The sequence below is a fragment of the Branchiostoma lanceolatum genome, chromosome 11, assembly GCF_035083965.1.
Source record: "Branchiostoma lanceolatum isolate klBraLanc5 chromosome 11, klBraLanc5.hap2, whole genome shotgun sequence".
Taxonomy (NCBI): domain Eukaryota; kingdom Metazoa; phylum Chordata; class Leptocardii; order Amphioxiformes; family Branchiostomatidae; genus Branchiostoma; species Branchiostoma lanceolatum.
This window is the reverse complement of record NC_089732.1, coordinates 18,092,075-18,116,944: the sequence shown is the minus strand read 5'-3', so window position 1 is coordinate 18,116,944 and position 24,870 is coordinate 18,092,075. Positions and strand designations below refer to the sequence as shown.

Below are 24,870 nucleotides of genomic sequence, written 5' to 3'. Positions count from 1 at the left end.
AAAACCAAGAGATCAATCTAAGACCAACCAACAGACAGTATTGACGTCTTTTATTCTATATAATATCATGTTCTCTTTGGAAAGTGTACTTACTGCACAGTCTCAGAACCACCTTCTCCACCATTACACTAAAACCTCCTTGATTACACTAATGAAGTACTAGTAATAATTGGAGGGCTTGAATGCTTAGTATGCAAAATGCTCCCAATCTACATTAACAAGAACGCCATCAACCATACATTGCACATTAAATGGCTCAGAAAGATTGTGCAATCAAACAATGAGATAACATAATGCAAGAACTTGATGTAAGTTAACAAACAGACACTTCAAAAAAATGGATATGATATTTGGAGCATGAGTATCATATAAGTCAACACCTTAACAACAACACCTTAACCAAAAAGTCAAACTGGCTGACCATGTGTAGAATTAGTAAATTGCTTGCATAGATTATAAGTTCTGTTCCCAATAACCTTGAAGTCATCACAAACATATTATTTTCTACTCCCATGGGGAGACTCTAATATTGGTGCATGTATCCTGATGAAACAGTTCAAAATTGACAATCCTTTTTTGGGGGCTTGTGATTCAATCTTAGAAGTTGTGGGGTTAGGATAGGATAGGACACGGCAGGACAGACTTTATTTAACAGCTTGACCTTTCTCCATCTTAATATTGCCTACTGGCACCCCTTTAGTGAGTAAGAGACCTCTGCAGCCAACTGGGTATGAAGAGAAAAGGTCAAAGGTAAGCACCTTGGTTTGGGGGGTATTTTGCTAATGCCAATGCTACAGTTCAGAATTATTTGGAAACATATTTGATGAACACTTCACATGAGGCTACCTTTTTACTGATTGCAGTAGACCACTAAAGCAGGACACAGTGGACTACTACTACTTTTTGAGGGTCAGTTTTCATGATATGACGTTTTGATTGATGAGGTAAATTGATCAAATACTGTGAATTTGATTAAGAATATAAATGCAGCATCAATATTCTCTATCAATATTCAATCAGATATGTGAAGTATGCAAACTTCACATATCTATGTGTTCAAGACACTCTTGAAAATACCTTCTAATTGATAACCATGCATTAAAAGACAATGAAGTTGAAAGTTTACGGTCCCTTATTGGGAAGAACATACCGTTGTTAGCCACATATATGGAAGTAACTTCTTGAAACTTCCATCAATCAATCCACCATGGCTTTGATATTAGATGTTAAAGGCATCCAGAGCATTTTATGAGGCTTGAAACTTGAATAAAGAAACTCCAATTTCTAGTCATTCCTACACATAGTAAGTTTCAATAACACTATACCATTACATATCAACATTTAAGGAGCAAAGATACGATGTCGTTGTGTGGTGAGAACTGATAGAAAACCCAAGCCCAAATAGACTGATCCTGACTGTCCATCACAATTAGCGGTTCGACCAATGAGAGAGTGACTGCATGTACATCAAATATTTGCATTTTTATGTTTTAATTTTGCATTTCTATGTTTTGTCGGAGGTGGGCTGGGCTATGGTATCGGTCTATTTACACTAGGCGCGTGAAACTAAAAGATCACCATGTAGCTTATTTTTGTGCCGCTTTTTAGCACTTTTAATAAGAAATCTGCACGCAAATGTGGTAAACAGCGGCATCAAATGTCAATTTCATAAAGATTAGAACATTTCCAGTTATCAAGCCACATGAAAAGCTCTGGGTGCCTTTAAATGCCATTTGGCCTACTGGTATATGCTATATAATATGGTTTTCTCAATGAAAATGAATGATAAAGGGTGCTGTGCCTTCTTGTCGCAATTGCTAAGTTTTAACTGTACCACATGAATCTACAGGATCTAAGCTTTAGCTCTCCCTGACTGAAAGATATAGTAGGCTTAGGCTGGTCAGGTAAGATTGTAGATGATCTGAATGGGAAAACTGTTACCTTGTGTGTTTTTGTTACCTGCATAGTTTAAATAATTTTTGAATGATAAATAATATTTTTTAGATTAAACTTTTCCCTGCTGCTCAACCTCATTACCAGTAGAGAACTGGTAGCCAATCAGATACTTCAGTGTGTTAAAGGTTAAATAATTTGGGGGTTGAGTAACAACAATAAGACACAGTGGTCTTGATGGACCCATTACTTCACACAAAACATAGAGAATCCTACTTGCATGTGTAGGTCTCTAATTTGTAAACCATCAAACAGTTGGTATAAACTTCCTGCCTTTTTTTTACCAATTGCTGACATCAAGCATTGATAAAATCACATCACCTAGGTGATTGGTCCCTGACTTCTGAAGAAGACTGCAGCAGGACATTTGAAAATCTGATGTGCTTTCTCACAGAGTTTGTTTTAGTTCTGTTTTAGGGTAACTACCTACTCAGTTGGACTTTCATGCTGACAATTGTTTCGAGCACATAGCACTTTCTTTTACACACTTGTTACTAGGGGTGGGTACTGGTGCAGTATTTGGTCCAGAAAAAAAAATCAGTGGACCGGTTGTTGGACCGATTAGAAAATAAATTAAACACTAATAATGTTTTTTATGAAGGTTATGTTGTTTAATTGTTGTTGCAATTTTGTTTTGCTATCAAGGGGCAGGCCCCATTCAATGCCTATTCAGGAATCGTTTGTACAAAATTATGCTGCATGCTTTGTTACATCACCATTTCCTTTTAGCATATCAATTGTCTGTGCATTAAAAACTCATTCAAATAGACAATTTGAACATAATTTACAGCGCTCACATAAACCTGTAATTGTGCCTAGACTCCAAAATATGATATTGTCCTACCATACTACAATAGTAAAACAAGCCACAGGCCTGAGTGTGATTTTCCCTGGTGAAATAAGTAAATGATGATGATGATGATGATGAATAGTCAGGGCCAGATTCAGGTCCGGACCTGGACCTGATCCTCTGGACCTGGACCATATCTGGACCTCAATTTTCTGTACCGGTACCCATCCCTACTCATTACATATTACACATACTCACTCACTCACTCTCACTCACTCTTACTATATTACACATGTACATTATATGTACTTAATTTAGTAAATCTTTAGTTAGCAATAGCTGCAGTGTCATATTTACATTCAGTTGAAGTTTAACTATTTGTACCATCTATATTAGACACCAATTTGCATTTGTCAACACATTGTTCTGACTGTGAGGTCCATATAAGCAAGGCCTGCGGGTACATGTATCTTAACAATTAGCCTCTATTCCATGAACTAACCAATCACACATAACTAAACAAACATTTTAAAAGTCTTGCAAATATCTCTACAGACAAGGCTACTGCAGTTTTAACACTGTTCACCTTCATGTTAACTTTCTTCCGTTTCAAAAGGATCTGATCTGAAAGTGTGCTACATTCCAAGCTCATCAATATCATGCAGGCACATTTAGACCTAAGGTGACTTGGCTCCAGCTCATCATGCAGGCAGCTCCAGACCAAAGGTGACGTTCATGGAGTCTAGATGCTGGATCTCCCGGTGCAGGTTCTGTCTGGCCTGCTCCTCAAACTGGTCACGGAACTCTTTTGTACTGAAGATGTTGGGGATTTCTGACAGCGTCTTCTTTAGAAACTGGCAAACACAGCATTTAAAAATGTTATGAACACAACTACATAATATTAGCATGTCATTATAGAGCTGAAAAAATGCTTTCCATTTTGGTTGATAAGAAAGTACAGAACATATGGCTGCCAGCAAGGATATTCATTCTTTCAGCAAGAATGGAACCTAACTGTTCTGTCTACACTTGTACAAATGATGCAAATAATTATTAACTAACAGTTCAACCAGTTTACCAAAAATATCCTACAGCTATCAACTGCAGGGTTAACCTTTTGCCAGCTCCTGTTTGATAAACATATACAGAGGTTGAAATATACAAGAGAAACAAAAACACAAGTAAAATCAAAACATAAGATTACGATTAAAAGAGAAGAAAGTAATTGAGATGTGCTTAACTCCTTGTACACTGGACAATGCCGAATGACGGCAGACTTACATGGTAAGTGTTCAACATGATGTTTCTCTTAACCTACAAAACTTTTCCCACCTCTGCTCTTCTCTCCCTGTACTGGTCCAGGGGAATGTGAACATACTCCTGTCTGATCTGCTTTGCATACACATCATAATCTGTAAACAGAAAAAAACAAAGTAAGATCACTAAAACTCTTGCTTGATCGAACTAAGACTATGGAATATCTCATTTGGGACGATATCATAATCCAGGTTTCAACATTCTGGAAATAAAAGACCAAGTTTTCAAGACCTCAGCACCCAAAAACCAAGCTGCAATGCTAAATCTCAGCATTCTTGACCACAGTTTCTAGCAATGAGACTTATATGGCCATTATATATATGGCCACAGTATTAAAGCATATCTCTCTAGATCTGTTCTTTGCATCTATATTATAATATACATACTCATGTATGACATTATGGACACAAACATACAACTATATGATATATATATACATGCATACAGAATTACTAGTATGCATATAATGTCATACATTGTGATTCCATTTGTGTACCATTTATACTCCAGACCTGGTCAGACATTGTATTGTACAAACAGGAAGCATGTTCCAATCTATCTAATCATTCATGGTAACTTGGAAATATTGAAAACAGTGAAATACAGATATCATTTGGTTAGCCTGATTTAATCACGCTTATACTAGTTATAGTAGCCGCCCTGTAACCCTGTAAGGGAGGGGCTGGAGTTTGGGTTATACAGACTACTGTAAATGCATTTGAGTGGTTTTTATTTCGCCCTAAGGCGAAAATGGAGTGTTCGCGGTGGTTTTAAGTTTGCGACAGCGCTAAAGTCATATACTGCTACTGTATTCAACAATAATGTTTGCGGTGGTTTTAAGTTCGCGGCGAAAACCGCGAACATAAAACCACCACGCCTCTGCGAACATTTCTGCTCTAGGCTGCAGCTAGAGTAAAGAGTGTCATGCTAGTTAGTCTACCGAGACCCCCATACTCTTCCCTGTTGGGAGCCCTGTACACTTAGTATTAGGATGACAATTAGGCTAACCTTTTAGGGCATAGCTGTTTACTATATATTACACCTTCTATCAATATCCACAAGTTTTCAAGTCATTATCTTGCAGGTGATACTTATACTGATTAGTAGGTGGTCACTGGTACTGGTTTCCTACAGGTAAACAGTGGACAACTGAGCTGCGACCAGAGGTGTGCGGCCGAGCAAACATGCCCTGTTACAGCCAGTAACCCACTTCTTTGTGCTTGAAATACATGTGGAGTCTTCACTATTTTGACAACGTCTTCATGAATTTCATCTCATAGGACATAAGGAGACTAAAAATGATCCACACAGCTCTGGTCACTGCTTTGGCTTCTTCCTTACTCTGGGATTTCTCCTCTGTCATCTACTGATGTTTAAAAAAGGGCATTGGTTTGAGTTTAGGTGAATATTGATATGGGTAAGGCTTTATAGTTTCTAGCTATGCTCCGAAATATGAGGCCGCTTATGCCCTTTATCCTAGGTGCACCTTAGAACATTTTGATGTACATGACAAACATTCCTGACTAGAACTAACAGGTCACACTGAGTAGAACTACAATTCTATAGGGGCGCACCCCCTAGTTTATTTTGGGTCTCAATTCGAGTTTGCACACCCTCAAGTCTAGCGACCGTCTGTTCCAGGAAATACTTCTGAGCCAAATCAACTGTATATGGGAATGAAGGATATCCCTCTAGCTACAAGAAAACCCAAGTTTCGGTGTCTTCAACCTCTGTAATTTTAGTAAATATTAGAGGGAAAAAGTATTTTCCCGTCAAAAATGAGGCGCAAAATTTGGCATTTTTGCGTGGAACTAAACACACCACCAGAATTTTTGACACAAAAATGACTGTTAGTGTCAGAAAGAGAAAACTCCAAGGTATAAACAAACCTATTACAAGGAAAATCCTACCACTTAGATGTTCACAATAACCCAACGCATGAGGTTATGCCACACGGCCAACAGAAGGCAACAAAGGTCAATCTGGGTCAAAGGGGCAGTTTACCTTCAACGCGGAGGGTTGTCCGGAAATAAGGCTCAGGCCCGAAATCAATTTTCACCAAAAACACACGATTCTTACGCTTTTCAGCCGTGTTGGTATCTAATGTCAGTTCGCAGCAAATATGAGAAATGTGAACTCAAACCTCGACACTCGGAACCCTTTCGTCACTTTTTTGTTGCGCACTACCACGGACCCCTGTGGCGGAAGAATTGGTGCGTGCACCGTTACACCTGTTTTTCTGCTGAACCTGCTTTCTCTCTGCTCTTTTTCATTACCTTGTTCTGGCCAGCCCAAAACAGACATGTCGAAGTCCAAAAAGTAGTGCTCATCTTTTGTGCCATATCTGGAAAATTAAATACATAACGGTTATTTGTATAAATTTGGTGTTTGATCGCATAACTGGTAAACCGCCTTTAGGCATAACACACCACTTTTGTACAGTAGGTACAAGCTGAATAAGATCAGACTGAAAGGTTTGATCCACACACTGGGATGGACCCTTAATAGTCTTTTCAACAAGTGTGATGGGTTCTTTTATGTGTTCGAGTCATGGCTTTCCACAAACATCGGGCCTCTGGCTTTATGTCCCATCCTTTAGAAAAGTCTTCCTCACCAGAAAAGACATTGAACAATCATCATATGATTCATCAAAATAACAACAATTTGAAAACAAAATTTCGTCTACTTCTCAAGTCTGTTTCACAAAATGCTGTAATTCTTCGCATCATAACCTTTCATATAGTACAAATGTACTATGAATTGTGTAAGACAACATTTTAGAAAACATTCAATATGTATCTATTTCACATCATGTTTTGGTATGGTAATACTATCGTGGTACATGTCATTGTATGTAATATATGTCGGTTAACAAGTTGTGCATGTCTAAGACTACAGGAGCTGACCTGTCCTTGTTCCTGTGATCCTCTGTAACATGTTCCTTAGTCAGCATGATGAGTCTCTCAGTCTCACGGATACAGTCAGGTGGCTGAAACATCACCAAACACAACCAGACGTTGAACATGATAGAAAACTGTCAATCTGCACTAATCATATATTCAAAACAAGCCAATTGATTGGTTAAGGGGAATTATGCAGGGCACATATAAAATACTTCTTCTGCCCCAGACAATTTTTACTTGCACTCATTTTCTTTCTGGTGCAACTTCAAATATACAGACGAAGCCACTTAATTGCACCTCGGATAAACGCACCTTCCATTTAATTGCACCGAATCCCAAAATCCCAAACCGGTTCCCATTCACTGCATTGTTAGTGACTCCGCATATCTGCACCACGCATGGTCACCAATGCCGGATAAATGCACCAATTTTTTTCAAAAATCCTCGACAAGTTAACTGAAAAGGTGCGCTTAAATCGGCAAACGCGGTACAAATGAGCCGATACCAGCCGGTGTCAAGGCGCAATACCGCCAATATGTTCAAAACTGTTTTGAGTAGCAAAAGAAGCCGGTCTCCATTGACAGTTACGTTGATAGGAATCGTATGGGAGGTCCCGGGCGGGTCACCCGTAATCAGTAACCAAGTTTTAGTTTCAATTCATAGTTTCATGGCGGTACATGATTTACGTAAATCGACAACTGCACTCTACGTAGTGTAACACAGAAACTGTTATCCCATGATCGGCATGACGATGTTTCATAATGCCTCCCCTGTAACACTACGTGTGTTGTAATGCGGTAGATTGCATTGAAAAATGAAAGAATTCAAAATGAAAACAGGTTCGTAGTCATTTCTTTATTTTCAGCAAAGGGTCAATAAACAAAGTTAATAACTGAATAATTTTGTCTGTTTTCTTTGCGCTAGTGTTTCTGACTAACAATACACGCCCTCGCCCATGGTGGTGCGGTCCAGCTGGGCATTTCGCATAATCGCACCAGCCGGATAATTGCACCAAAAATGCTGACAAATAGGTGGTGCAGTTAAGCGGATTCTACTGTATAGTGCTTTGAAAAGTATGAATCCATATAGAATACAACACGGTATATTCTGTATCGCCCAAGGTACCAGCTCAGCTGTGGGTTGGATCAACCGTTGGATCTTATCTAATGTCCAAATCCAGCCTCCCATATCTGGTATTTGAATTTTTGACAGTGGCAGCGACATGCAAAGTGCATTCAAATCATTTGATCAGATGGAAGCCTGTACAATACAAATTTAAGCCTGTGCAATACTGTAAAATATAAACAGGTCCGAAAAAATCTGTATCGAAGTTATGCTGGCCCAGGTATGACATAATAGGCAATGTTGGGCCGACCGGTATTACATCACAGAGGAGTTGTACACTCAGTTGTTGCCACTACTGACTGTAGGTAACAATACTTAGTGTCATACAGGTTATCAGAGCAGGTAGATATCAGAAATAACTGCACAGCTCCAATTTCATCTGCATTTATTTCAAACCTGCATATGCAGGAGGTGATTTGAGCCCTGTGTTCATGTTATCAGCAACACTACTCTGTCATCGATAACTTTCAGGACCATGGACATATCCATGATTACATTAGTTGTAGACAACCTCATACGGGAGCTCTCCATTCCTTATGTTAGATTGAGTGTCAAAAGCTACATGTAGTGAGCTATCGGGCGATTTTTATAATTATGTATCGCCCATACCTATAGTATGGGTGATACATATTGTTTTTGGTCATGTTTCTTTCTCCTTCTTCTTCTCCTCCTCCTGTCAAACCTTCAAAGAGCTTCATCTCAGTCGTCCCTGGGCCAAATGAGCTCATTTCAAAGGGAATTACAAAACTTGACAGTAGCTTACCTGACTCTATCTGGTGCAAATTTGAAAAACAGTTTTTTGGCCTTGTAAACAATTTGTATCTCTGTAACAGTAACATTCCCCCTGAATCTTTTCCAAAATCTTCTCAAATTGATCCTTTTGATACATTGTCTAGCGATATTTGCAAATTCTCAAATTTAGGGGACATCGTTATTTTAGATGCCTTCGACCCTCAGTGCTTGAGGAAGATTGAAGGCATCCGTTGGGATGACTTCATTTCCAACGAAACGGTCGGTTGCAGAACTAACCAACTACCGGTTAGTTGTAGAATCACAAAGCAACGGATGATCTTCCTGGGTCACGTCTCCAGGGCGGTTCCTACTCAGGACGTCATCAAACTGATTTCATCGGAACCTAACCCGGCATGGAAAAAGAGGAAGATGGGAAGACCAGATCTTCAACACGCTCCAGGGGCTGGGAGTCACCAGAAACAACTGGAGGGCCTTTGCCGAGAGCAGACCAGCCTGGCGAGCCCTATACATGTCTGCAGCCGCCATGCATCAGACACTGATGCCTGCGAATGACTGATTGTTATTTTAGGTGATCTAAACACCAGAACAGGGGCAATTACAGAAACATACTTTGATACCGATATCCCAAATGTACTTATAGTAGACGTAGTCGCTAGTTTTAAAAATAGAAATTAATAGAGATGTTAAAGTTAACAATTATGGTAGATGCTTGCTTGACTTATGTTCTTCTGCTGATTTGACTATCTTGAATGGAAGGTGTGCTGGAGATTTAAAGGGTGATTTCACATGTTACCATTACAATGGGTCCAGCGTTGTTGACTATTGCATCGCCCAACGGTCAACGCTTTCTGATATTCAATATGTCAACGTAAGTCCAATTTCACAGTTTTCTGATCATTGTCATATTTCTCATATCGTTCAACCCCTCTAAATGTCACATCCTCCATATCACCCGTAAGAAACACCCCACCCTAACCCAGTACTCCCTCTGTGGAGAAGCCCTTACCGGTGTCAAGTCCCACCCCTATCTTGGAGTACAAATGTCCGTCAATTTGCGGTGGGACACCCATATCAAACACGCCACTAGCAAAGCCGGTAGGGTTCTAGGGGTCAGTCGTTCCATGCCAGGCTGGAGGCCTGCCCGCCTTAGCCCGGGACCTCAACTCTTAGCCCGGGACCTTTGCCCCTGAAGGGGCTATTTGGGGGTTTAAGAATGTAGATGTAGATGTAAATATTTCTTTTTCCTTGGCAACCAAACACGCCCCTCTTATCATAACAGAGGAGCACCCAGCTAAACCAAAACCTATATCATTTATTTATGATGCAAATTCAAATGAATTGTTCTCGGCGACTTTAAATGACACTGACACAAACTCAAAATTAAGAGACTTTTGCCAAGAAAGCTTTTCTTCAGCAGAAAGGGCTGTAACACATTTTACAAATGTTTTATTAGATGTTTTTTTATCAAATTTTAAGTTAAGTTTTATTAAGTTTTATTAAATTCCCTGAAAATTCGGCGAACGAAACAGGCCAAGAAAACTACACAAATATCACCACTGGTGATTATCTGATATTCATTTTGATTTGATAAACTATCTGACAGTGTATCTGACAATATGAAAAATTATAAGCATGAAGAACTTTCACCACCATGTGTAAGAATGAAGGGTCTGTGTTCAAAACAATGGACCAATCCTGACTGTCCATCACAATCAGCAGTTCAACTCATGATAGCATGTCAGTTATTGCCTGACCAGTGAGAGAGTGGCTGCATGTCCATCAAATATTTGCATGTCTATGTTTTCATGTTGTATTTACAACGTCCAAATCCAGCCTCGGAAATCTGGTTCACCTGATACATGTATCTCAAATCCAGTATACCTGGTGACCGAGGTGGGCAGGGCCATGTCCATTAGATACTTTGGTGAGGACAAAATTCACAGATTCTATATATGAATTAGGATAGGCGGGATGTGACCAAAAGAAACATTCAATATTACAAACAGCTGATTTGGTTAACATGTCACATCACCTTTTGCAGATGCTCAGTGGCAAAGTGGTGGAACATTTCTGCACTCCTGGCTTCATTGTCGGAGGCCTTGGCATCATAGACAATACTGAAAATGAAAACAATTCCGCAATATCATCTACAAGTTAAATGTACATGTCTGTCTGTGTAATATGTTGAATTCAGGAGGATCAAAAGTCATACACATATTGGGATCTGTAGCACAATTTTGAAAACAATAAAGTTGAAAAGTGATATAAATAGTAGGTAATAAGTGTTAACAAGTTAGGTACTTACTCATGGAAGAAAATAGCCCATGCCACAGCATTCCTGTTTTGTATTTTGTGTTGGTGGCTGTCAAAGTGCAGAAACATGCTGTGCACGTGGGACAAGTTGTGGTAGAAGCGCCACGGCTCACAGTACCTGAAGGACATAACCATGTACTATCAAAAACAGACAATTGTGACAGTCACTAAGGCCACCCTGACTTGATTATATGGATGACAATTCCGTGCATGCATCAATTTTTGTCCATTTCAACAAAAAAAGTTTACATATGTGAATCTCTAATATAACATCACATGATATAATATAACATCAATATAATATAATAATCTGGTACAGTAGGTAACAAAATCTTCATCATGATGAAGGTAGCGGACTTTAAAATGAAAGAAGAAGAAGACAATGAATATAAGGTTAAGGGCTACTCGTGGGTTTCAGTATCTTTTCTAATAACTAAGAAATTGTTAGTGTATTGACCTATTAATACAAATACAAATACTTTTACATATTAAAGGCAAAAAATAGGTCAATTGACTCAATACATAAAAGATTGGGGTATCATTGTGAGAGTAATTGAGACTTATCTACCCTCCCACGGGCCTCACCTTTCCTTGACAACTCGCCACCAAGCCTGGCCAGCCTCGGCCGTCCTGATCCTGTCCCGGCCACAGAGCTCCGTCCACCGATCGGACAGCGGCGTCTCCACGGCCGCGTTACCGGACATGGTTCGGACTCTTACCGTACTAAACACGCCCACAGTCCGTCTACACGTACCAAACACGCCTACAGTCCGTCTACACGTACCAAACACGCCTACAGTCCGTCCACAAGACTGGACAAGCAGACAGACGGACATTTTACAATTTGTTCTTTGGGTCGACCCTTGTCTTCAGACACGCAAAGCAACATCGAAAAATGGTGTGTATGTGCAACACACAGGCCCCTCAATACTCCTCTAGTCTAGGGTAGGCTGTGTCCTGTCCGCAGGGAACTCTCGCCTGATGTAATTTCTATCGATTTGTCCCACAGAAATACAAACAGCATCACACACTCATCGTCAGACAGGTTTCACCCTCAGTAACCCCAATGACCTACACGAAAAGGTCATCAGACGGTTACATGTACACATAGGTACTTTTCTTTCAAACACCTATTTGATGCATTGCCAAATAAAGTATTAGAACCTTAAATGATATTTAGATTTAAAATTTCAGTTTTACATATGTTTGTCTTATATACGAAAATGTTTTTTAAAAAATTGTACAATAAATTAAACATATAACGCCCCTATTAGTTCAATGGAATGTACCAGAGCGTAGTTCTGAAGCCTGAAGTAGGAGTGGATGTTACGCGCCGAAATGATTCCTTCGAACCCTCCATACAAACAGTCGTAGTGCAGTCACGATACGTTGAATCAGGCCATATAAATGAGTTTGACGGCTCAGAGAACCCCGTGTAGTTTCATATTGATCTTTACTAGATCTAGTATGAACAGAGTCGTTTTTTTGTGTGTGTAAATTCAATGAAGATGACATTTAACCCATCTGTTATGGCAACACTTGTGGAAAATAATTGGGGTTGGTTCCTGAATCAGAAAGTTGCAATCGAGAACTATTGTGAGTCTGTGTCTGATGGGGATAGCAGGAGAAGCTACAGTTGTAAGGAGGAGCTGTTTGCCATGAGTCGACCACACATCATCACTCAACACCACAGAGGAACTCCTGCTGATTTGCAGACAGGGCTGGAGACAGTTGCCATGGGAACCAGTGGCAGTCATGACATGGAGAAAGCTAAAGAGGAGGAGCCAAAGGACAGAAAAAGCAGGGTAGTAATTCGCCTTGTTGTATTATTACAGGCAGTAGGTACTAAGTACCCATCTGAGTAACCTGCTTTATATTACTGTAATTCACTTTAAGTTCACCGTAGCAAAATTTCACGGTATAAGAAAAATTGACATTTTCACTGAACTTTAACATCACGGTGGTTGCAAGTGACTTGCAGAAAGAATGTGTGAAGGAATCATAAATAAGTTTTTCACTGTCAGTGTGATGATAAGTTCACGGTCCAGCGGTGACAGTGAAAACAGTGAACTTAAAGTTACAGTGAAAGAAACAAGAACTACTGTAACAGTAATTAAGAAACTATTCACGGCTGCTTTATATTAGGCGCCTCCTCGATCGAACACGGGACCCTAATTTTACGTCTCTTTCGAAAGACAGTAATTGACAGTAAAAACACAAGCAAGGCCCTGAGAAGAAAACCCCTGCAGCTGGCTGATGGTCTAAATCCAGGGGTCAAGGGCATATCCGGGTTGGAGCTCTATTCGTCTTTCAGAAGAGATGTAAAATAATGGGGGTCCCGTGATCGAGGAGGTGCCTGGAGCACATTAAAAGGCACTACAACAGCCTCATTACTCAGATGGGTTGTAACCTACTGGCTGTACTTTTAAGTTTAGATGAATATACAGTCAAACCTGCCCAAGGCGACCACCCGGGGGACCGAGCAAAAACGGTCGCGATGGACAGGTGGTCATGAAGAGGATTCCACTCATAACATGTTTCCAAGTCGAGGTGTTCAAAATAAACAGTGTACTACGTAGATTTATGGAAAATTATATGATTTTAGACAGCATGACCCCCACCAGGTTCAAATCTCATTGACAGAAAAATCCTACAGAAATTACATTTTCTGTTATCGTTATGATATTTGTATACTGGTACATCAATTTGGGTATAAATTTTCGTCATACTTTTGACTAAAAAAACAATGTCTGCCTCTAAGATCTCCCGAGCTTATTAAAGCACTTCAGGGAGGAATCAATGCTATTCATATATTTTTGTCCGTCAAGGTCTTAAAAACATTTCCGCGAAATCCGACAGCAAAATCCTATGTCACCACACGCTGGAAAACGGTCACCATGGGCAGGGATTGTGCTCTGTGCGGTCCCAATTCGTGGCGGTCGCGGTCGAGTTGGACGGGTGGTCGCCTTGGCCAGGCCGCTTAATGCTTGGGACTATGGGGAAAATTTTCGGGACCAAGAAAAAGCGGTCGCCATGGCCAGGTGGTCGCGTTGAAGAGGTGTTCACCTAGGCAGGTTTCATTGTATAGATCATTTATAATGTCTCACACTGTCAACATAATCAACAGAAGAATTGCTAGAAAAGATACCAGTGAGAATTTCAAAAACTGTCGTGATTGTAGAAGTAGATTCTTTATTGACATTGATGAAGCCTGTTGTAAGTTGTAAGGATCATTGAACGTTGTTAGCTTTCACCCTAGACCCTTGCATTTTTTCATAGCTCCAGTCTAACGTAAAGATTTAAAGCCATTTGATGACAATGGTATATCAATGTATGCTTAGATGTCCAATGTAAATGTAAGCTTAAACCACAAAATGTTTTTGGTATTGTAATGACAATGATGACAATGATAATGATCTTTATTTGCACGTTCATGCAGTACAGTAGATTCAATATATCACATGAAACGTATTCAGTGTAGTGAATCGTAACATGAAGCATTCTTAAACAGTGAGATAAACAAAACAACTAACGTTAAATCTATGCTATACTATATCTATCGATTAGGCCTAGGAAAAAAATGTTGCGTTTCCGGTTACCCGACCGACCCTAGCAAAACCCACCCGACCCTAGCCTTTTTTTTGGGTGTCGGACGCTGGCAAGGGACATAAAATTTCTGATCTGACATCTGAACTTGAGTGATGAAAAACAGCGTGCAAAAAATTATACCCGCTTGTGCAGTTGCGCAGCGCAACGATATTTTGATTGACCAGTGCAAGTTATTCCTAAACCCAGGTTGCGCAGTGCACTACCTAAATTTCGGGCCTGACAACTCAATTTAGCGGTAATTATTTGCAAGAAGTAACGTAACATGACCAATTAACGTCCGATTTATTAAAGATGTAATTTATCTTAAAACTGCGCGGACAGAGCCAAATGTTAAATCAATTGGCAGAAATATAAGCTCTTTTGATAAGAAAAATGCATGGTCTGTAAGTTTTTCTCCACCTGTTTGACGCCATGCGAGCATGTATTTATACTGGGTATATGATGTAGAATTGAGCTAGGCTTACCCATTATCGTCCACTTCAGCCCCCTTCTAGCGCTATGCTTGAAGAACAGAAAACCCTAACCAGAAAAATTGCATAGTAACTGTCGAAAGTAGTCTACAGACAAATAACAGTAAAGTCACTATGTTTGTCCCTCCACTTGCCCGACGCGATGGAAGAAAACAATGTTTGTGTTGTGAATTTCCCCCGACATCAGCAGAACGTGGCGTTAATGTGATAAACGCATGGCCATGATGTTATGCCGTGCAAAAATGTATCATCTGAGCGGGGGTCGCTAGGTTGTATCAAACCTTCCTAAAATTGGCAAGAGTTTCAAACCTCGAATCACCATGGATACGTAGTCTGAATATCAAAGAAAGGTTTCACGTCAGCTACTTTTAAAAGATGCTCTCTTCCTAGACTTAAGGAAGGCCTTTGATACGGTTAATCATGACATCCTCCTGGGTAAACTCGAGAAGCTGGGCTTCGACACTGATGTGACAAACTGGTTCGCGTCATACCTTGCAGACCGCTTCCAGACAACACATCTACAAGGTCAATATTCCTCAAAATCGTGGGTCAACTGCGGGGTACCACAGGGAAGTGTGTTGGGCCCTTTATTATTCTGTTTGTACGTCAATGACTTACCCAATGTTATTGAAACCTGTAGCATCCACATGTATGCTGACGACATACTTCTCAGTACTGTACTCCTCAGCTGGCACCGTGAAGGATTGTGAGGAGGCAGTATCTAGCGACGTCAGGAGGGTAGTTGACTAGTTAAATGAAAATAAGCTGCTACTACACCCGGACAAGACAAAATTAATGTTATTTGGACTCCCACAGAAACTGAGATATGCTGGGGGAACAGTCAACATAAAGGATGGCGTGAATGTTTATGAACAAGTCAGTTCGTTCACATACCTGGGCATCACACTCGATCCGTCACTCCGGTGAATGGCACATGTCGCGAAAATCACCACAAAAATCCTTGGTGGTCTCGGTGCCATGGGACGTGCCAGAGCCTTTGTCTCGACGGACATTCTTCAAACAATGTACCAGACACTGTTATTGTCTCATCTGGACTACTGCGCCACAGCCTGGCTACCCAGTTTGGTACAGGGCAACAAAACGCTAGTCTTGCAACTGGGCAGATTGATAAACAGAGCTGCAAGGCTTAGCACAGGACACTCACTTCAAGATCACGTCCCAGTGGACGTCTTGCTAGCTGAGGCAGGACTGGAGCCATTGAGCAAGCGTATAGACACAATCTTGCTTGCTACCGTTTTCAAGTCAGTACGGGGAAGGGTGCCAATGTACATGGCAGAACTCTTTCGATGGAAGTCTCCGCCTACACTAAGAGCCCGAACACGCACAGAGGCCAAACGGATTCGGGATTACGACCCCTACCTGCTCCACTGTCCTTCAGCTGGAGTTACATCATACCGCAGCGTCATCTATGTAACAGCGACTCGACGACTCAAAGACACAACGAAGCGCGAGAGTACGGAGCAAAGGGGTTTACTCAACAACCATCACGGGAACCCATGACGCGAACAGAGAACACGAAGCGTGACCTCGTTACATCATAGGTCAACGGACCGTACCAATTATAACACTAACATAGGGTGGCGTGATCTCTTTTCCTCTTTCCTACTTTCTCTCTCTTAGTGTTCTAAATTTCCTTCTTCCCTCGTTTCCATTGTAAACTAAAGTAACTTGAGTAATAGAGATACATAATAGAATTGTAACTAGAATAACTGTTATAGGTCCTAGTAACATGCTATTAATAGTTCTGTAATACTGTAATACTAGTAATGAATCAGTGTTCTTCCATTAACAAATATCTGTTAGCATGATTCACATATTTCTTCTTCAGTTTGTAAAATGGATATTTCCAAAATGACTGGTGTTATACTTATTAAAAATAAACAAACTTTCCACCGCCTACTCCTCTACAAATAAACAACTATGCTGACAAGAAACTTTCTGCATCTAGATTTGACTTGTTCTGTCTTCTTTTCGATAAGTAACTGGAAAATTATTGTAACTACGGTAACATAACATAATGTCGGTAATGTAACATATTTCTCAATACAGGTAATACCATAACTCGCTACTGGTCTTGTATGTATTCCTTCTTATCTTTCTTTGTAACTACATGTAACTCAAGAATTCTTCTGTTAATATGAACTTTGTCAAACTGCAAATCAAATCAGTTTAGTACCTTTGGTCGTATATATGCTGCATATGTAGAGACTGTATATGTTTTGTTCTTTTTTGACTTAGGAGATAGGTGTGTGACTTGTCCTGTTATACTTTCAGTTCGTTATGGCATAAAGTTCTGTGGGTGTTGAACAGATGGGGGTGGTTCCGGTGGGGGCCGGACTGCCTGGGTGTCAGGAACTGGTGGAGGAGGGTCAGGTGGAACAGGAGGAAGACGGTCAGGTGGGCTCTGGCATTCTTCCTTCACCTGCGGTGTGTCGCGTGGGGTGTCAGCTTCTGCTGAAGGTGATACTAACTTGGGATGTCTCTTCACCCGTGGGGTGTCAGCTTCTGCTGGTGATGTCAGATGTTCTTCTTTCACGTGTGAAGTATCAGCGTCTGCTGCTGAAGTCAGGTGTTCTTCTTCCACGTGTGAAGTATCAGCTTCTGCTGGTGATGACAGGGTCCCTTCTTTCACGTGTGAAATTTCAGCCTCGGCTGGTGAAGTCAGGTGTTCTTCTTTCACGTGAGAACTATCAGCGTCTGCTGCTGAAGTCAGGTGTTCTTCTTTCACGTGTGACGTATCAGCTTCTGCTGGTGATGACAGGGTCCCTTCTTTCACGTGTGAAGTATCAGCCTCTGTTGGTGAAGTCAGGTGTTTTTCTTTCACGTGTGACGTATCAGCTTCTGCTGGTGATGACAGGGTCCCTTCTTTCACGAGTGAAGTATCAGCCTCTGCTAGTGAAGTCAGGTGTTCTTCTTTCACGTGTGACGTATCAGCTTCTGCTGATGAAGTCGGGTGTTCTTCTTTCACGTGTGACGTATCAGCTTCTGCTAGTGAAGTCAGGTGTTCTTCTTTCACGTGTGAAGTATCAGCGCCTGCTGATGAAGTCAGGTGTTCTTCTTTCATATGTGACGTATCAGCTTCTGCTAGTGAAGTCAGGTGTTCTTCTTTCACGAGTGAAGTATCAGCTTCTGCTAGTAAAGTCAGGTGTTCTTCTTTCACGTGTGAAGTATCAGCCTCTGCTGATGAAGTCAGGTGTTCTTCTTTTACGTGTGACGTATCAGCTTCTGCTGGTGAAGTCAGGTGTTCCTCTTTCACGTGTGAAGCATCAGCTTCTGCCAGTGAAGTCAGGTGTTCTTCTTTCACTTGTGATGTATCAGCTTCTGCTGGTGATGACAGGTTCCCTTCTTTCACTTGTGGTGTGTCAGCTTCTGCTGGTGATGGCAGGTGATCTTGTCTCACCTGTGGTGTCTCAGCTTCTGCTGGTGATGACAGGTTCCCTTCTTTCACTTGCAATGACAGATGCTCTTCTGTTACGTGTGGTGTATCAGCTTCTGCTGATGATGACAGGTGCTCTTTTGTCACGTGCGGTGTATCAGCTTCTGCTGGTAATGACAGGTGCTCCTCTGTCACGTGTGGTGTATCAGCTTCTGCTGATGATGACAGGTGATCTTCCGTCACATGTGGTGTATCAGCTTCTGCTGGTAATGACAGGTGCTTCTCTGTCACGTGTGATGTATTAGCTGCTGCTGGTAATGGCAGGTGCTCCTCTGTCACGTGTGGTGTATCAGCTTCTGCTGATGATGACAGGTGCTCTTTCGTCACGTGTGGTGTGTCAGCTTCTGCTACTGAAGACAGGTACTTTTTCTTCACCGGTGGTATGTCAGCCTCTGCAGAAGGAGACAGGTGTTCTTCCTGCACCTGGGGAGTGTCAGCCTTTTCTGGTGACGACAGGTGGTCTTCCTTCACGTGTGGGGTATCTGCTTCTGTTACTGATGACAGGTGCTTTTCCTTCACCGGTAGTGTGTCCGCGTCTGCTGATGGTGACAGGTATTCTTCCTGCACCTGTGGGGTATCAGCTGCTGCTACTGATGACAGGTGCTTTTCCTTCACCGGTTGTGTGTCCGCGTCTGCTGACAGGTATTCTTCCTGCACCTGTGGGGTATCAGCTTCTGCTACTGATGACAGGTCCTTTTCCTTCACCGGTTGTGTGTCCGCGTCTGCTGATGGTGACAGGTATTCTTCCTGCACCTGTGGGGTATCAGCTTCTGTTACTGATGACAGGTGCTTTTCCTTCACCGGTTGTGTGTCAGCGTCTGCTGATGGTGACAGGTGCTTTTCCTTCACCGGTAGTGTGTTAGCATCTGCTGATGGAGACAGGTGTCTTTCCTTCACCGGTAGTGTGTCAGCATCTGTTGATGGTGACAGGTGCTTTTCCTTCACCGGTAGTGTGTTAGCATCTGCTGATGGTGACAGGTGTTTTTCCTTCACCGGTAGTGTGTCAGCGTCTGCTGATGGTGACAGGTGTTTTTCCTTCACCGGTAGTGTGTCAGCGTCTGCTGATGGTGACAGGTGTTTTTCCTTCACCGGTAGTGTGTCAGCATCTGCTGATGGTGACAGGTGCTTTTCCTTCACCGGTAGTGTGTTAGCATCTGCTGATGGTGACAGGTGTTTTTCCTTCACCGGTAGTGTGTTAGCATCTGCTGATGGTGACAGGTGTTTTTCCTTCACCGGTAGTGTGTCAGCGTCTGCTGATGGTGACAGGTGCCTTTCCTTCACCGGTAGTGTGTTAGCATCTGCCGATGGTGACAGGTGTTTTTCCTTCACCGGTAGTGTGTCAGCCTTTGCAGCAGGTGACAGGTGCTTTAGGGCGTGGACCAGTGACCTTGTGTTTGTTTGTTGTTCAGTCACCGCAGGGTTGGTCACAACATTAAATACGGGAGTGGTATGTAGCAGGTGCATGACCTTGGGCTCTTGAACTTGTACACTGGAACAGCTAGCTGCCCTTCTAGAGCGTGCTAGGTTGTGTTGCGTACGATTTTTGCTGTACGAAATGCTATGAATACGTGGCTGGGCTTGTGTGGTAAACGTGGAATAATCAAAGATGGATCCATCAGGAAGGTGAATATAATGCTTACTGAAGTTTATCATTAAACCGTTGGACTCAAGGAAGGGGCTTCCGGCTATAATCGGATCGACGAGGTCTTCCACTACGATCGCATCAAAATGAAGGGCTACTTTCTTCTTGTAGAACGTGGTACAGCACTCACCTACGGCAGAAAGTCGCCGCCCATCTGCTTGGATTGGAGTAAGATCTGTGTTGTTGGGAGAAATGCACAACCCCAAGCGCCGCGCTTCATCGGCACGAATCATGCTCGACTCTGCCCCCGAATCCAGGAGTATCTTGACCGCCGCTCCCTTGTGGAAGGCTTCAAGGTTCGGTGAAGCACTTGCTTTCACTCCGCGTCCGGATTCTTGCTGGGGAAGGGCGCCCACGTGGCGCGCAAAACTCCTCTCTTTGTCCTCGTCGGGCAAGTACGGACACGCACTGAGGAAGTGATCAAAACCTTGCCGTCCCGCTTGTTCACAAATCGGGCAGATCTTCTTGTCCCTTTTAGGTTCTTGGTTCTTCGGGCGTCGGGGGAGATCTTGGGTTCTCCAGCGCCTGTCAGGATCTTGTTGAGGGCTGGGGTTTTGGTTGAAGTTGTTGTTGGAACGCCAGGTCCCGGATGTTGTTTTCCTTCCCCGCCATTGCTCCTTCTTCGCTGAGGGTTGCATTCTTCGGACGTCTTTCAACGCGTTTTTTTTCACAGGGTTGCGCGGTATCCAAACTTGTTGGTGCTCTGTGGGCTCTGGATCCCAACGCGTGCCACCACGTCATCTATGTAACAGCGACTCGACGACTCAAAGACACAACGAAGCGCGAGAGTACGGAGCAAAGGGGTTTACTCAACAACCATCACGGGAACCCATGACGCGAACAGAGAACACGAAGCGTGACCTCGTTACATCATAGGTCAACGGACCGTACCAATTATAACACTAACATAGGGTGGCGCAGCAGTCTACAACATTATGGGGCTGAGTTATGGAACGCCCTTTCACTGAAACAAAGAACTGCACTTACTTACAAGACCTTTAAGAATGGCAATAACGGAGGCAATTGATATCTGGACTGTATGTAACATAGCTTTCTATGATTGATTGGTTACTATTGTTACTGTGTTATTAGTCATAGTTTGTGTTTTTATATGTGAAATCAGGGGTACCTAAAACGCAAAAATCCATCCGAAAAAGGCGTGGTTCCCGATCGAAAAACGTAAATATTCAGCCGCCATGTTGGATTCATCAACTATCGCTAAATATCGCGAGAATGCATGAGAGTAATGACACATTTCTGCAGTACTGGCAAATACCGTGAGATAGCAACTAGACAATGACATAGACTATTGTATTTAGTGATTATTATACATGTAACGTTATATTCTTAATAATTTACCTGTCACTTTTCCAATTGGTAATTTTATTCGGGGGGGTACTTTTATTACATTTTGTTCACTGCCCTCCGGGCAGCGCATGTTTAACGACATGAGAATTTAGTGCACTGGTCAGGAGGCTGGCACAAGCACTGTGAGGCCAATGGTCAGTGCATTTGATGTCACCAGTACAAAAAAAGGGAATTCCTACCTACCGACCCTAATTTTTTCAGGACCGTAATAGAAAACACAACATTTTTTTCCTTGGCTTTACACAATAATCAAATATATAATGCTATGCTATCATTGAATCTATTGTTTACATGCCTCTTCCCTCTTCTTAAAACAATGAATTCACAGAAAAGTTTTTCTGGTGGAATGTTGTAAGACAATAGGAGTAACATTAACTTAAGGTTCCGGTTCGGAATTTCAAGTGACCACCCCCAAAAGTAATCCGTGAAATAAGACGCAAATCATAGGTTTCTCAATAGATTTTGCTCCAGATTTTTCTGTTATTGCTATAGCGATGTGTAATCTTTTATATTTCCTGAAAAGCCCGATCTTGGTAGCGTTTTATGGTTGCAGAGTTTTGGTCATCCGCGAAGACTTCCTGGTATCAGTGCGCGATGACGGTAACACGCCTTTGTCGCCTGATTACCCGAATCGTTTTGCATGGTTCTGCACCATCAGGGATGGCCGGAAACACATCCTCACGATTTTTTTTCATTTTTCTTAATTGCACTGACAGGATGATGACTTATTGCTGAGTCAGTCATTATCCTGGAAAAATCCGTTTTCCGTGCAGCGGCCTTGGAAGAATGCCCCCAAAATGGCAGTTTTCGGGTAAAAATTAATTAGAATGATGGTTTTTACCAAAAATAACGTTTCCACAGAAAATATCAAATGAGCTTTTCGGGCCCCTTTGCCCGGGAAACATTGAATTGCCCGAAAAACGATGTTTGGAGAAGCGCTAAGCCTCTTTCTGAGAATGTGTCAGATCGGCCCCGAATCGTAAAAAAAAACTCTGAACCGAGACCATAATAATATATCTAGCACTTGCATGAAAATTCATCATGACAGTTACTGTAATTTTCAACCCTTTCTCTGAGTGGCTAGTGAGCGGTAATAATAACTGCTTACTAGTACTGCCATATGTCATGAGTTATTCACCTCTCTCAATTCAAGTACTTCAGATTTTAAGACGCTCAATGCCATAGATAGATTTGACTATATATTTAAATGCAACAGCCCATACAATGTTAAAATAGGCAAATATGTAAAAGATTGTTTTGTTATTAGAAAAAATAGTGGTACTCAAAATTAGCCCAACTATAATAATGTAAAACATAAGATACTTATTTTGTTGTAGTCAATAGTTTTATTCCATACTTATGTCTTGTTCTATGTTTACTGTTGTTGCCATACTTTGTACCTGCTACAATAGTCGCGCAATAAAGTTCTTCTTCTATGTCATTTTTTTGTATGTTCATTTTCTGCACAGAAAAGAAAAAGAAAGAGAAGAAGTGATTTGAATACAGGAGAGGCTGCTGCTATGGAATATCACAAACAGGTTAGTAAATGATATCAGCTAGTAGTATTACATGTAGCTCCAAGCTGTAGTGAGCTTGAAGTTGATGTGCACAAGATTTTTCTTAAATCCTTACATGATTTAGTTACATTAGTGTGCTACTCTGTTTACAGAACTGTTACATCATACATTTTAATTGAGTATAATGTAACGTAACATAACCAATTAACGTCCGATTTATTCAAAACGTATTTGTCTTAAAACCGCGTGGACAGAGCCAAATTTCAAACCCATGGGCAGAAATATTAGCTCTTCTAAAAAGAAAATGCATGGTCTGTAAGTTTTTCTCCGCCTGTTTAACGCCGTGCGAGCATGTATTTATACTGAGGTATATGATGAAGAATTGTGCTAGAGTAACCCATTATCGTCCACTTCTGAATCTTTTCCCTTCTAGCGCTATGCTTGAAGAACATAGACCAGAAAAAAATGCACAGTAACTGTCCAAAGTAGTCTACAGACAAATAATATTAAATCACTATGTCTGTCCGGCCACTTGCTTAACGCGAAGGAAAAAAAACAATGTTTATCTGTAAATTTCCCCCGACATGCGCGGCACGTGGCGTTCACGTGGTAAACGCATGGCCATTATGTTTTGCTGTGCAAAAATTAAAGAGATGGCTAAGGATCATACTCATGATGTTCTTTAATGCTCATGAGAACAGGCTTTGGCATAATACACCGCGACATGTGGACATGAGCCAAACCGGATGTAAATAGGTTCTGCACGTAAATAGGTCATGTTACGTTACATGAAGACTTTTTTTAGTACTAATAAAGTACTGTAACCAATGCTTTTAATATCATTATGGTTCCTTCCAGGTCAGGACAAAGTTGGTACAGGCCCATACAGCATTTCTGTCTCTTGGGAGAGCCAGTGGACTGTTTCAAGAAATCCCTGCTGACATTGTTCCTGTTGGAAAGCCATTCCTGGACTGGGGGCCTGGAAACAGCCTGGCAGATCTCTGTGATTTGGCCAGACTAACGGAAGATAAGAGACCACTTGCTGTATCACAGGGTACGTAATTTACTAGTAATTGTATTTAAGGTTAAGGTAAAGCGGTCGAACCTCAGACTGAGGACAAAGCATGACGCTTTTTTGTTAGCTATAATTATTATTGCAATGTACAGTCAAACCTGCCCAAGTCATCACCTCTCTTTTAAATCGTAGTTTGCACAAATCAAACGACAGACGAAGAAGCCATTTCTTGGCAGGTAAAATCTAACCCGTTAAGATCTAAACGAACTTATAAGCAGGTACATGTATATGGTGGGCCAAGGGTGCTACCAAATCAGTTTTCCATTACACAGTAAGCAAGGCATTTAGAAGACATGTCATTTGTAACCACTGTGTTCGAAAATAGAATTAATGTAGACTTTATTACTCCACGAATAACGGGATGATCAAACACAGAAACATATGTGCCATGCAACAGGTTGAGACCTAAAACTTGACTGACCTTTAGACCACTGTCTTCGCTGTCGGTCTGTCTCTTTGTCAGAAGGTGTGGGTCGTTTCAAATTCCTGGCCTTTTAAAAATTCCTCGGCTACGTACAGCTGGAGGTTGATGTTGAGTCCACGGATGCCGAGTTACGCCCCGCTGTCGGCGATTGGTT

At 41.6% G+C, this 24,870-nt stretch overlaps 2 protein-coding genes and 1 long non-coding RNA gene across 6 annotated transcripts in view; 2 read left to right on the top strand and 1 right to left on the bottom strand.

Moving 5' to 3' along the window:
* LOC136444474 (uncharacterized) overlaps nt 1-24,870 on the top strand; it is a 456,752-nt gene that overhangs the window by 226,779 nt on the left and 205,103 nt on the right. The window lies entirely within an intron of this gene.
* Nucleotides 34-12,242, bottom strand: LOC136444468 (uncharacterized). 2 transcript variants are annotated; one of them, XM_066442031.1, is made up of 7 exons: nt 11,740-12,240; nt 11,147-11,272; nt 10,874-10,958; nt 6,967-7,049; nt 6,337-6,404; nt 4,076-4,155; nt 34-3,597 (listed from the first exon to the last, which is right to left on the bottom strand). In XM_066442031.1, the coding sequence occupies exons 1-7, from the start codon at nt 11,988-11,990 to the stop codon at nt 3,445-3,447; spliced, it is 846 nt and encodes a 281-aa protein (XP_066298128.1). In that variant the 5' UTR covers nt 11,991-12,240; the 3' UTR covers nt 34-3,444. The 2 variants fall into 2 exon arrangements, with proteins under 2 accessions (XP_066298128.1, XP_066298130.1); XM_066442033.1 differs by having other exon boundaries at nt 3,486-3,597; nt 4,058-4,155; nt 11,740-12,242.
* LOC136444463 (N(6)-adenine-specific methyltransferase METTL4-like) overlaps nt 12,431-24,870 on the top strand; it is a 36,277-nt gene continuing 23,837 nt past the window's right edge. The window contains exons 1-3 of one of the 3 annotated variants that reach the window (XM_066442026.1): nt 12,431-12,959; nt 23,170-23,238; nt 24,076-24,271. In XM_066442026.1, the coding sequence (XP_066298123.1) occupies nt 12,657-12,959; nt 23,170-23,238; nt 24,076-24,271 (568 nt within the window). In that variant the 5' untranslated portion in view covers nt 12,431-12,656. The remainder of the gene's footprint in view (nt 12,960-23,169; nt 23,239-24,075; nt 24,272-24,870) is intronic. The other 2 variants (XM_066442024.1, XM_066442025.1) reach the window with 2 other exon arrangements.